A 14,358-nucleotide genomic window follows, 5' to 3' on the forward strand; every position below is an offset into this window, starting at 1 on the left:
TACATGAGCTGAAGTCTAATTGGGTGTTGTTACATGTGTGTGTGTGTGTAATTATAGGAATTACCTAACTAATAGAGTTACAGCTACAATTAACTCACTATATTTTGCTATTAGACTTCAGCTCATATAACATGTGTGAGGGATAGAGACCTACCTGCTGGTCATCCTGTAGCTTTTTGCGTAACTCTGCAACCTGAGATTGAGCTAGATCTCTCTGGCGCCTCAGCTCTTCGATTTCCATTTCCATCTGGGACATTATTAGCCAACAAGATTCAGTACTACGGTAACACGGTATCTATTTGTTCCTAACATCTTATTTTTTCTCAACTTACCTGTTGAATTTTCCAATCCTTTTCTTTAGTGGGATCAGGAGTGCGCAGCTCTGCCTCCAGCCTTGCCACTTCCTTTTGCAAATGTTTAACAAGTTGTTTGTCTGAAACAACCTATGTAGAGCATTTGAAAAGAATGACGTCAATCCTTGTTTCACAAAGCTGAAAATTAGATAAAGTAAAACCATCAAGGTGATCAAGAATCAGTACTTACCATGTTAACTTGAGCATTGTTTGTTACTTCCTTTGCTCTAGTAGCAAAGTAGAGAGTGTTCCGAGATTGCTCTACGTGGCTTAGTGCTGGACTCAAAGTACATATAATGGCAGTGCGTGCATTCCCACCAAGTGAGTGTTGCAATATACGTGTGAGCTTTGAATCTCTGTAAGGTATATGTCCACTTCTTTTCCCGACACTGCACACAATCATATGAAATCAGTTTATCATAAGAAGGTGATATCTGACATTAACATGTTTAATTGTATTTGATCACTTTTCCTACTATCTTATAACAGCCCAATAACATTCCTGTTGATATTGTTCTTAGTCCTCACCACTAGAATAATATATATTCCATCATTAAAACAAGAGATAGATTCTGACCTTAGCTTCCTGATTACAGTTGTAAGAGTCATCAAGCTGAGGTTAATATGGCAACCTTCTCTGAGCCTTGTGCCATCAGCATGAGTTTGTGCAGCCCTCTCACTTCCAGCCAGATCAACAAAGTTCTGCACTCATTCACATAAGTTCTAGTCAGTCAATATACGCTTTGACTTTCTCTCGACAATCCGAAAGAAGATATGTGGGAAGTTATGATTACCAGAGTTGCAACAAAGGATCTCACACAATCTGCATTTTCTCGAAGAGTACTTTGAATTGTCTGTAGTGTACAGTAAAATAAAAACATAAATGAGCCAAGCCAAATCAAAGAGGAAAAAAAAATGGTTCTGTGTGTTCAGCAAGTAATTGTGTGACTTACCAGTCTTATTATCTGGTGAGACCGCGAACTGGTATCATTTAGAGCAGTTTCACCAACTTGCCTTTGAGCTGCCAAACAACAGATGTTAATTTATTTGAATAAGAATAAGGAAACAGGGGGCCAAGTTTACCTACGAGAGTCTCCTACCTTCACAAATAGAGATCAAATGTCTCAAATGCTTATCGTCTTTTGCTGTTTCTTCAACTAATTTCTCAACCACAGTACCTTTCTACATCATGTGACGCACATCAAGATGTTATTCAAGATTCTTAAAACAGAAGCTACTGAACTTGTTTATTAAATTAAATAATATTAAAATATGAAACTCCAAATTCAGGAAGAGAAGCTACTGCATTAAATGCTTAAAATAAAAAACTGAGGTTACCTCAGGATCATCTAGAAGCTTCAGATTGCGACCAGATTCTGAATTTAACAAGTCCCTAACATTCTCATTGTAAATTTCTAGTCCAGATATTTTTATGGTGAAATCTCTTTCTGTGGTCTGTAATGATGCAGATTGAAAAGATTAGTATTAAATTAGAAATAGACACAAAATGTTTCGCTGAAGTAATAAAAAAGCAAATCTACAGACCAATGTATATGGATTAAGTATCAGATTGAATCTTTGGAGAAACTTACATTCATTATGTGCTTATAAATATCATTGACAGCCTTCTCTGTTATTCCTCTCATTGTATACGTCTTTCCACTGCTAGTTTGTCCATAAGCAAAAATAGTTGCTGCAACAAACATGCATGCAATCATTTGGTCATTCACAGGTCACTAGCAGAGGCACAAGTTACCAGGGTGATCAGGGCATAAAGCTACAAAAATTAAATACATTACCATTAATGCCCATCAATGCAGATAAAGCCACATTCTTTACCCCTTCTTCGTACACTGCCTCGGTTAAACAAGCAGGACCAAAAACTTTGTCTACAAGAACACATTGACGAAAATAAATAATACTAATAAATAAATAAAGTGAAGACATTAAATTATGAAGGAAAGTTTGAATTTGTCTGATACCAAAGGTAAACGATGCTGGTTGAGCAGCACGTTCATTTGCGGGCGGTTTATACACAATCGTAAAATCATCAATGCAATCCCATGCCACCTGATCCTTAGCCAATTGTTCTTTTCTGTTTAAAGGCCTTAGCCTTACAGTAACTACAATCTTCTCCTCTCTGGCTCTAGGCCCTCCTGGGGTTGATACCGGTGTCCTATCTATCTTTGAAGCTGGTGTTCCAGGTGCTTTGATAGTCATCTTCTAGATAAATCATAGTTATGAAATTATCAGAAATATGGACACGATTATTTTGGGCTAAAGTGACCATGATGCACTTTACACTAAAAATCATGAGTAGATAATTTATACACTCTTAGTTGATAACTTTATACACAAGTTCAAGCAACCTTGTCCTATAAATTGTGTCCATATTATAAAACTGTAAGCATAAAAATTCAACTCTACTAAAATTAAAAAACTATTTTATTGAATTAAAAAACAAACTGAAATCGACAGAACCTAAAATTTCAAATTCAAATATATGATATATGACAATAATATAGGACTGATTCACTGAAGCATGCTCAAAACGCAAATGCAAATGAGTTTTTAAGCCCTTTTCTAAAAAGATAACTCCATCAACAAGTCGCATAAATTTACTTTTAAAAGAAATTATCTAAAAAAACTTTAAATGAGTAAATAAAAGACAGAAACAAGTAGGAAAATTTCATACTAAGGACTAAACTCGGAAAAGGGAAGATTCTATGATCAGAGTGTTAATTCAACTTTTACATTAATTTAAGCATAAACCAAGCAAAATAGGAAAGTAAAATTATGGAAACAACTCCATCAACAAATAATAAACTCCAGTAATTCAGCAAATAAATAAGGAAACGCGAGCACAACACTCACATCAACCTCTGTTGTATCACAAGTTGAGTAATTTTCTTCAATCGAAAGAGTGCAAAGCCTCGTAGCAGCCAATTAGGGCAAGAATCTAGGTAGAGAAATGGGGAGAATCTTCGAAGAAGAAGAGTGAGAGGGAAATAATTTAGGGGTTTTGAAGCGCAATCGCTGTTTGTGTGGTGAAGATGAGAATGAAAATGAAGTGAATGGAAATGGCATTGGAGTGTGTGTTCGACGCGACTACTTCATTTCAATTTGGCGATAACTCTAACGGCTAGTTTCTCACTATATTTGGTTTATTTAAGTATATATTTAATGTTATCAGATTAAAGAATTTAATTATTAATTAGCGTTAATTATGCTCTCGTCTAACCTCTAACGTTTTCATTCGCCAGGTAATCAATCAATGACGGTCAGACACCGATGGAGTGGGACCTCGCGGTTTCAAATACTAACGTTTTCGTGTTTCTTTTAGCTCTTACATGATAATTAAATAATTCTTTTTATTTCTTTCTCAGATTTAGACAACTTCTTCCGTGGAAAAATAGGACAAAAAGGAAAGGGAGAGTGTTTGCCACTTTTAATTTTAATATTCGACAAATAATTCTATTTTTCAGCGTCATTGAGATTTAATATATTTTATCATGATATAGAGTCAGATATTAATAAATCAGATGGTCAAATTTAAAGCATACAAACCTAATTTTTAGATTGATAGTTTTTCATTTTTTTTAAATATGTAAATCTAACCTCAAATTTGTATTCTACTATTCAATTTGTGTTTCATTAAATTTTAAAATTTCAAAATTTATAAAATCTGTCGGTAGAAGAGATTAAAATGGATTTGTTTGATCAATTAGTACTCAAAAAGAATACATAAAAAAATTTAGATTAAATTATGATCCAATTGGACTGATTTAAATTTAAAAAATAAAAAATTTATACGTGTTCAAAGAAAGTTCCATGAGAATAAATACGGTAATTGTGCCCACTTCTAAAAATGGAAACATGAAAAACGTGAAATTGATGCACGATAAATAAAACACAAAAAGATAAGATAACAGTTAAAAATGGAAAGATGAAAAACGTAAAATTGACGCACGATAAATAAAACACAAAAAGATAAGATAACAGTTTCACAATTTATAGGGGAGGTTAACGGGATTGAAACCTCCCGTTATCCCGTTATCCTCCCCATTATCCGGTTAACCTTCTCTTCTCATTATTCCGTTTCCCTAATAATTGTGAAATCATTATCTCATCTTTTTGTGTTTTATTTATCGTGCATCAATTTCACGTTTCCATCTTTCCATTTTTAGTATATTCTACCAACCTTTTCATGTATTAATTGCGCGTCTACCTGTCTCGTTTATACGGTAAATGAATGAGATACCTGCAAAATTATCTCCTTTACGGTGTAAACGAGATAAGAGAGAAGTATTTATTTTGGTAAATATTTTTTAAATTATTTATTTTGATAATTATTATATTTATTTAATTTATAAAAATAAAAAATCCCACAAAAATGTGGCGATTATCATTCTTTTCACTCATCATTTTTACCTATGTTTAATTACTCTATTGGTCCCTATAGTTTTATCAATTGAAAAAAAATATAAAAAATCTAATTAATCACTCTTTATATTTATTATATAAATCAACATTTCACTTTACACATTTTTTTTATCTCTTCCCACATAATTTCATGCCTCTCTTCTTTATCCTTCTCCACACTTGCTAATTTTTTGCATAATATATTAAAAGAGAGCTCAAAGTAACTGGATAATCATCCTTGGACATTTAATTTTATTATATGTTACCACATAAGATTTTTTTTTTAGGTAACATAATCTTCTATCTTTGTGTTATGCCATAAGATTCTTATTGTATTTTCATCTCCTCATAATAATCTATCTTTATATAATATCGTAGGATTCTTTTTAAATATTATTTCTCTTTAGTAGTAGAAAATTTATTTCATTTTTTCATATCAAGTTTATTACTTCTCATTATTCATTATTCTTCATTATGAAATTGGTATTTAATCGTAACTGCTCATATTCTCTTATCCTTTATTTTTAGGTAGGGTACACTAGGAATGACAAAACCCTCCGAGGCGCGCAAATTCTAAGTTTATCTATGAAGAACAGATCTAATTATATTAGTGTCTATAATAGATTTCTTTTGTACAATACTAATCGGGGATTTCCGCGGAGACTATCCCGAATAAGGATCCGACCATGGAGAATTTTCTCCGTGAGGATTCCCGGCCTCGTCCCCTCTAATCCCCAAATATATATATATATATATATAGCGAGAAACCCTAAATTTCTAATACTCATTTGCATAACCCTTCTTCAATAGAGATCCCTAGCGCCGTCCATACTCCATCCAACCTCTCTGCAACCACCCCCTTGCAACTCTCCCTTCTCACTCTCACTGCACTTTCACCCCTAACCTGTCGTCACCCCTTACCGCGCAGTCAACCCTCACTGTGCCATTCTCTCTGTTCGCGACGTTCTTTCTCCTATTCGAGGGTGTGTCCATTCTCCACTCCGCAATTACGTCGTCGTGTCCATTCCTTTCTCTGTTGTCGCATCTCCCACCTCGTCCACTTTGCACGCTGCCTCATTGTTGCGTCTCCCACCGCGTCAATTCGAAAGAAGTCGTCGTATGCTATTTAATGTTTTGTATAAAATCTTGCTGTTTTTTGTATAGGATAGATACTTGCAACTCTACTCCTATGAAAATTAATGATCAGTCAGAGCTATTAGAGAGATAGAGAATGGGATCCTATAGGGAATTAAGTCTCGCAAGAAATTGGGGGCAATATTCCCCACGGCGGGAGTCGGAGGTGGAAATGGAGAGCAAATCTAGGGGCGGTATAGAGAGCAGGAAGGCATCCCTAGGTTGCACTATTGCTTTCAATGTTAATATTAACTCGTTTTAATAGGTATAAATTTATTTAAATTCCTTCACTCCTTTCATACGCATCACTCCTTATATTTATTACATAAATCAATATTTTATTTTACACATATTCTTTATCTCTTCTCACATAATCTCATGCCTCTCTTCTTTCTCATTCTTCACTCTTGCTAATTTTTTGCACAACTAGAATTTGGTTGATAACCATAGTTTTTGTTTTTATTATTTCTTAATTTGCTAAATATGTACCAGGTGATTATGTGAATGTATTATTATATAGTCTCTTTATCGTCTATATATGATATATCACTTCTTTTTTCTTTTAACCATTTATATTTTTTTAATATCACTTAGATGTAATAATATTGTTCAAAATATATGTTGTCATGATTCATGAAAAATAATATACTTTTTTTGTTTTTTTTTTTGTTGATTAATTGTTACGGACCCGGGTCCCACACCGGAACGGCCTCCGACCCGGTTACATCGGGTTTGGCCTCCTTTTAACGGTCCAAACCGGTCCTACAATCTCTAACAAACATTCAAATTCAAATACCTCCCTTATCTTAGCCAGATAAGATAAGATGAGATAACTACCACCAGACATTTGAATTCAAATACCTTCTTTATCTTAGCCAGATAAGATAAGATGAGATAACTACCACCAACTATGTAAAGGGGAACCAGAAGCCCCCTCAGGTACTCACTCATTCCTCACATACACACACATCTCTTAGATCCATTCTGACTTGGGCGTTGGAGTGACTTTTCAGGTGCCACCCCCACCGCTCCAAGAAGACGATTTGACAACCGCGTCGACTCGCAAGTCCCCAATCCACCTCACAACCCGTACCAGAGACTTCAAATACATTAGCGCCGTCTGTGGGACTGCCGAATCATGGCGGCATGATAGAGAATCTCGATGAGCAATCCTCAAGCCACCACCACAACACAGTAAACGACATGACCACAGCGTTTTTTGAGACCCAGAATGGCGACGCGGAAAGGACGACTGACGGCACCATTGGGAGGCCAAACGAGCACGAAGCGAGCACGTGATAATGGGAGTGGTGCACGAAATTGTAATCATCAATGGCGCCAACAACTTGGTACGCACAATTGTAATCTCAACTCTTTGTCACAACTTCGCACAACTAACCAGCAAGTGCACTGGGTCGTCCAAGTAATAAACCTTACGTGAGTAAGGGTCGATCCCACGGAGATTGTCGGCTTGAAGCAAGCTATGGTCATCTTGTAAATCTTAGTCAGGCGGATTCAAATGGTTATGGAGAATTGATAATTAAGATATGAATAAAATATAAAATAAGATAGAGATACTTATGTAATTCATTGGTAGGAATTTCAGATAAGCGTACGAAGATGCTTTGTTCCTCTTGAACCTCTGCTTTCCTATTGCCTTCTTCCAATCATTCATACTCCTTTCCATGGCAAGCTTTATGTTGGGTTTCACCGTTGTCAATGGCTACCTCCCGTCCTCTCAGTGAAAATGGTCCAAATGCGCTGTCACCACACGGCTAATCATCTGTCGGTTCTTGATCATGTTGGAATAGGATCCATTGATCCTTTTGCGTCTGTCACTACGCCCAACACTTGCGAGTTTGAAGCTCGTCACCGTCATCCCTTCCCAGATCCTACTCGGAATACCACAGACAAGGTTTAGACTTTTCGGATCTCAAGAATGGCCGCCAATAGTTCTAGCCTATACCACGAAGGTTCTAATCTGAGATTAGAAACCCAAGAGATACACATTCAAGCTTGTTTGCATGTAGAACGGAAGTGGTTGTCAGGCACGCGTTCATAGGTGAGAATGATGATGAGTGTCACATAATCATCACATTCATCATGTTCTTGAGTGCGAATGAATATCTTAGAGAAGAAATAGGCTTGAGTTGAATAGAAAAACAATAGTACTTTGCATTAATTCATTGAGAACAGCAGAGCTCCACACCCTAATCTATGGGGTGTAGAAACTCCACCGTTGAAAATACATAAGAACAAAAGGTGTAGGCATGGCCGTGAGGCCAGCCCCCAAAATGTGATCAAGAGATCAAAATATGAACTAAAGATTCCAAGATAAAAATACAATAGCAAAAGGTCCTACTTATAGGAAACTAGTAGCCTAGGGTTTACAGAAATGAGTAAATAGTGCAGAAATCCACTTCTGGACCCACTTGGTGTGTGCTTGGGCTGAGCATAGAAGCTTTCACGTGCATAGGCTGTTCCTGGAGTTAAACGCCAGCTTTTGTGCCAGTTTGGGCGTTTAACTCCAGCTTTTATGCCAATTATGGCGTTTTGACGCCATAATTTTTATGCTGACTTGGAACGCCGGTTTGGGCCATCAAATCTCGGGTAAAGTATAAACTATTATATATTGCTGAAAAGCCCAGGATGTCTACTTTTCAACACAATTGAGAGCGCACCAATTGGGATTTTGTAGCTCCAGAAAATCCACTTTGAATGCATGGAGGTCAAAATCCAACAGCATCTATAGTCTTTTTTCAGCCTCTGAATCAGATTTTTGCTCAAGTCCCTCAATTTCAGCCAGAAAATACCTGAAATCACAGAAAAACACACAAACTCATAGTAAAGTCCAGAAATATGAATTTTGAATAAAAACTAATAAAAATATACTAAAAAGTAATTAAAACATACTAAAAACTACCTAAAAATAATGCCAAAAGGCGTATAAATTATCCGCTCATCACAACTACAAACTTAAATTGTTGCTTGTCCCCAAGCAACTAAAAACAAAGTAGGATAAAAATAAGAGAATATACAATAAATTCCAAAAATATCTATGAAGATCAGTCTTAATTAGATGAGCGGGACTATTAGCTTTTTGCTTCTGAACAGTTTTGGCATTTCACTTTATCCTTTGAAGTTTAGAATGATTGGCATCTATAGGAACTCAGAATTCAGATAGTGTTATTGATTCTCCTAGTTCTGTATGTTGATTCTTGAACACAGTTACTTTATGAGTCTTGGCCGTGACCCTAAGCATTTTGTTTTCCAGTATTACCACCGGATACATAAATGCCACAGACACATAACTGGGTGAACCTTTTCAGATTGTGACTCAGCTTTGCTAGAGTCCCCAATTAGAGGTGTCCAGAGCTCTTAAGCACACTCTTTTTACTTTGGACCATGACTTTAACCGCTCAGTCTCAAGCCTTTCACTTGACACCTTCACGCCACAAGCACATGGTTAGGGACAGCTTGGTTTAGCCGCTTAGGCCAGGATTTTATTCCTGTGGGCCCTCCTATCCACTGATGCTCAAAGCCTTGGATCCTTTTTATTTTACCCTTGCCTTTTAGTTTAAAGGGCTATTGGCTTTTTCTTCTTGCTTTTTCTTTTTCTTTCTTTTTCTTTTTTTTTTCCGCAAGCTTTTCACTGCTTTTTCTTGCTTCAAGAATCAATTTTATGATTTTTCAGATTATCAAATAACATTTCTCCTTTTTCATCATTCTTTCAAGAGCCAACAATTTAAACATTCATGAACAACAAATTCAAAAATATGCACTGTTCAAGCATTCATTCAGAAAACAAAAAGTATTGCCACTACATCAAAATAATTAGACTTTTTTTAAAATTCGAAATTCATGTACTTCTTGTTCTTTTGCAATTAAAAACATTTTTCATTTAAGAAAGGTGATGGATTCATAGGACATTCATAGCTTTAAGGCATAGACACTAGACACTAATGATCATGTAATAAAGACACAAACATAGATAGAACATAAAGCATAATTTTCAAAAAACAGAAAAATAAGAACAAGGAAATTAAAGAACGGGTCCACCTTAGTGATGGCGGCTTGTTCTTCCTCTTGAAGATCTTATAGAGTGCTCGAGCTCCTCAATGTCTCTTCCTTAGCTTTGTTGCTCCTCCCTCATGACTCTTTGGTCTTCTCTAATTTCATGGAGGAGGATGGAATGCTCTTGGTGCTCCACCCTTAGTTGTCCCATGTTGGAACTTAATTCTCCTAGGGAGGTGTTGATTTGCTCCCAATAGTTTTGTGGAGGAAAATGCATCCCTTGAGGCATCTCAGGGATTTCATGATGAGAAATTTCCTCATGCTCTTGTCCATGAGTGGGCTCTCTTGTTTGCTCCATCTTTTCTTAGTGATGGGCTTGTCCTCATCAATGAGGATGTCTTCCTCTATGTCAATTCCAGCTGAATTGCAGAGGTGACAAATGAGATGAGGAAAGGCTAACCTTGCCAAAGTAGAGGACTTGTCCGCCACCTTGTAGAGTTCTAGGGATATAACCTCATGAACTTCTACTTCCTCTCCAATCATGATGCTATGGATCATGATAGTCTGGTCTATAGTAACTTCAGACCAGTTGCTAGTAGGAATGATTGAGCGTTAGATGAACTCCAACCATCCCCTAACCACGGGCTTGAGGTCATGCCTTCTTAGTTGAACCGACTTCCCTCTTGAATCTCTCTTCCATTGAGCGCCCTCTTCACAAATGTCTATGAGCACTTGGTCCAACCTTTGATCAAAGTTGACCCTTCTAGTGTAGGGGCGTGCATCTCCTTGCATCATGGGCAAGTTGAATGCCAACCTTATATTTTCCGGACTAAAATTTAAGCATTTCCCTCAGACCATTGTAAGCCAATTCTTTGGATCCAGGTTCACACTTTGATCATGGTTCTTGGAGATCCATGCATTGGCATAAAACTCTTGAACCATTAAGATTCTGACTTGTTGAATGGGGTTGGTGAGAATTTCCCAACCTCTTCTTCGAATCTCATGTTAGATCTCTGGATATTCGCCCTTTTTTAGCTTGAAAGGGACCTCGGGGATCACCTTCTTCTTGGCCACAACTTCATAGAAGTGGTCTTGATGCACCTTTGAGATGAATCTCTCCATCTCCTCATGACTCGGAGGTGGAAGCTTTTGCATTCCCTTTCCTCTTTCTAGAGATTTCTCCGGCCTTTGGTGCCATAAATGGTTATGGGAAAACAAAAAGCAACACTTTTACCACACCAAACCTAGAAGGTTTGCTCGTCCTCGAGCAAAAGAAGAAAGAAGAGAGTAGAAGAAGAAGAAATAGAGGAGATGGAGCGGGGTTTAGTGGTTTGGCCAAGGGGGTAAGTAGTGTGTATGATGTGTGAAAATGAAGGAGTGAAGATTGGATTATATAGGAGTGGAGAGAGGGGTAGGGTTTGGCCATGTATTGGTGGGTTTGGGAGGGAAAGTGGTTTGAATTTGAATGGTGAGGTAGGTGGGGTTTTATGATGGATGGATGTGGATTGGTGAAGAGATTATGGAGAAGAGGGTAGGATTTGATAGGTGAGGGGTTTTTGGGGAAGGGTGTTATTGAGGTGATTGGTGAAGGATATTTGGGAAAGGTGTGAAGAAGAGAGAGAGAGGAGGTAGGTGGAGATTCTGTGGGGTCCACAGATCTTGAGGTGTCAAGGATTTGTCATCCCTATACCTTGTTGGCGTGTAAACGCCCCCTTGATTGCCAATCCTGGCGTTAAGCGCCAGGTTGCTGCCCATTTTTGGCGTTTAACGCCAGCTTTTCTCCCCTTTCTGACGTTTAAACGCCAGTAAGCTTCTCCTCCAGGGTGTGCTATTTTTAATACTGTTTTTCATTCTGTTTTTGCTTTTTCAATTATTTTTGTGACTTCACATGATCATCAACCTACAGAAAACATAAAATAACAATGGAAAATGAATAGATATGATTAAATAAAATTGAGTTGCCTCTCAACAAGCGCTTCTTTAATGTCAATAGCTTGACAGTGGACTCTCATGGAGCCTTACAGATACTCAGAGCATGATGATGGCCTCCCAACACCAAACTTAGAGTTTGAATGTGGGGGCTCTATTTGACTCTGCATTGAGAGAAGTTTTTCATGCTTCCTCTCCATGGTTACAGAGGGAGATCCTTGAGCTTTAAATACAAGGGAGTCCTCATTCACTTGAAGGACCAATTCTCCTCTGTCAACATCAATCACAGCTTTTGCTGTGGCTAGGAAGGGTCTGCCAAGGATGATGGATTCATCCTTACACTTCCCAGTGTCTAGGATTATGAAATCAGCAGGGATGTAGTGGCCTTCAACCTTTACCAAGACATCCTCTACAAGTCCATAAGCCTGTTTCCTTGAATTGTCTGCCATCTCTAGTGAGATTCTTGCAGGTTGTACCTCAAGGATCCCTAACTTCTCCATTACAGAGAGTGGCATGAGGTTTATACTTGACTCCAGGTCACACAGAGCCTTCTCAAAGGTCATGGTGCCTATGGTACAAGGTATTGAGAACTTTCCAGGATCCTGTCTCTTCTGAGGTATTGAGGGAGTACTAGGAGGGAGTTTAGTAATCCTCTTTCTCAGCTAACCCACTTGTGCCTCCAAATTTCTAATGGAGGACCTTGTTTCAGTCATGAAACTTAGAGTGGTCTTAGATAGATAAGAGACTACAGTTGCTAAGTCAGAGTGGTTCTGCTTAGAATTCTCTATTTGTTGCTGAGAAGATGATGGAAAAGGCTTGCTATTGCCAAACCTATTTCTTCCACCATTACTGTTGTTGAAGCCTTGTTGAGGCCTCTGTTGGTCCTTCCATGAGAGATTTGGATGATTTCTCCATGAAGGATTATAGGTGTTTCCATAAGGTTCTCCCATATAATTCACCTTTTCCATTTCTGGGTTCTCAGGATCATAAGCTTCTTCTTCAGATGAAGCTTCTTTGGTACTGCCTGTTGCTGCTTGCATGCCAGATAGACTTTGAGAAATCATATTGACTTGCTGAGTCAATATTTTGTTCTGAGCCAATATGGCATTCAAAGTATCAATCTCAAGAACTCCTTTCTTCTGATTTGTTCCATTATTCACAGGATTCCTTTCAGAAGTGTACATGAATTGGTTATTTGCAACCATTTCAAAGAGTTCCTGAGCTTCTGCAGGGGTTTTCAGATGAAGAGATCCTCCTGCAGAATGGTCTAATGACATTTTTGACAACTCAGACAGACCATCATAGAATATACATATGATGCTCCATTCTGGAAGCATGTCAGTAGGACACCTTTTGATCAATTGCTTATATCTTTCCCAAGCTTTATAGAGGGACTCACCTTCCTTCTGTCTGAAGGTTTGGATTTCCACTCTAAGCTTGCACATCTTTTGAGGTGGAAAGAATTTGGTCAGGAAAGCACTGACCAGCTTTTCCCAAGAGTTCAGGCTTTCCTTAGGTTGTGAATCCAACTATGTTCTAGCTCTGTCTCTTACAGCAAAAGGGAAAAGCATAAGCCTGTAGACCTCGGGATCAACTCCATTGGTCTTGACAGTGTCACAGATTTGCAAGAATTCAGCTAAGAACTGATGAGGATCTTCCAATAGAAGTCCATGAAACTTGCAATTTTGTTGCATTAGAGAAACTAATTGAGGCTTAAGCTCAAAGTTGTTTGCTCCAATGGCAGGGATAGAGATGCTTCTCCCATAGAAGTCGGGAGTAGGTGTAGTAAAGTCACCAAGCACCTTCCTTGCATTATTGGCATTGTTGTTATTTTCAGCTGCCATGTCTTCTTCTTGTTTGAAAATTTCTGTTAGGTCCTCTACAGAGAGTTGTGCTTTAGATTCTCTTAGCTTTCTCTTTAAGGTCCTTTCAGGTTCAGGATCAACTTCAACAAGAATGCCTTTGTCCTTGCTCTTGCTCATATGAAAGAGAGGAGAAGAAAGTATGGAATTCTCTATTTTACACTATAGAGATTCCTTGAGGTGTCAGAGGAAAAGAAGAATAGAAGGAGAAGGTAGATATGAGAATTCGAACTTATAGAGAGAGAGTCTGAATTGCTGATAGTGGAGGAGTGTTAGTCCTTAAATAGAAGGATGTGAGAAGAGGGGACGAAATTTCAAAATTAAATTTAAAAAGATTTTGAAGAAATTTTGAAAAAATTGATTGATGATTTTCGAAAATTAAAATTGAGAAAGTAGTTAAGTGATTTTGAAAAAGATTTTGAAATCAGAAATAAATAAAAGATATGATTGAGAAGATATGATTGAAAATCAATTTAAAAGAAATTTTTAAAATTAAAGTTGATTACTTGACTAACAAGAAATTAAAAGACATGATTCTAGAATTTAAAATTTGATCCTTTCTTAATAGGCAAGTAACAACTTGAAAATTTTGAATTAAATCATTAATTATAGCAAGGATTTTCGAAAATAATAAAAAAAATGGA

At 37.3% G+C, this 14,358-nt stretch overlaps 1 protein-coding gene across 2 annotated transcripts in view; it reads right to left on the reverse strand.

Moving 5' to 3' along the window:
* Nucleotides 1–14,358, reverse strand: part of LOC107644262 (kinesin-like protein NACK1) — a 38,498-nt gene that overhangs the window by 2,240 nt on the left and 21,900 nt on the right. Inside the window, exons 4-15 of one of the 2 annotated variants that reach the window (XM_021102860.1) lie at nt 3,228–3,312; nt 2,336–2,573; nt 2,153–2,242; nt 1,946–2,046; nt 1,692–1,808; nt 1,454–1,535; nt 1,307–1,374; nt 1,148–1,207; nt 931–1,055; nt 544–742; nt 333–443; nt 155–247 (exon numbers count right to left, since the gene is read on the reverse strand). In XM_021102860.1, coding sequence (XP_020958519.1) covers nt 155–247; nt 333–443; nt 544–742; nt 931–1,055; nt 1,148–1,207; nt 1,307–1,374; nt 1,454–1,535; nt 1,692–1,808; nt 1,946–2,046; nt 2,153–2,242; nt 2,336–2,573 — 1,284 coding nt within the window. In that variant the 5' untranslated portion in view covers nt 3,228–3,312. Of the gene's footprint in view, nt 1–154; nt 248–332; nt 444–543; nt 743–930; nt 1,056–1,147; nt 1,208–1,306; nt 1,375–1,453; nt 1,536–1,691; nt 1,809–1,945; nt 2,047–2,152; nt 2,243–2,335; nt 2,577–3,227; nt 3,313–14,358 lie in introns of both variants that reach the window. The other variant, XM_016348083.2, reaches the window with a different exon arrangement.

The sequence above is a fragment of the Arachis ipaensis genome, chromosome B05, assembly GCF_000816755.2.
Source record: "Arachis ipaensis cultivar K30076 chromosome B05, Araip1.1, whole genome shotgun sequence".
Lineage (NCBI taxonomy): Eukaryota > Viridiplantae > Streptophyta > Magnoliopsida > Fabales > Fabaceae > Arachis > Arachis ipaensis.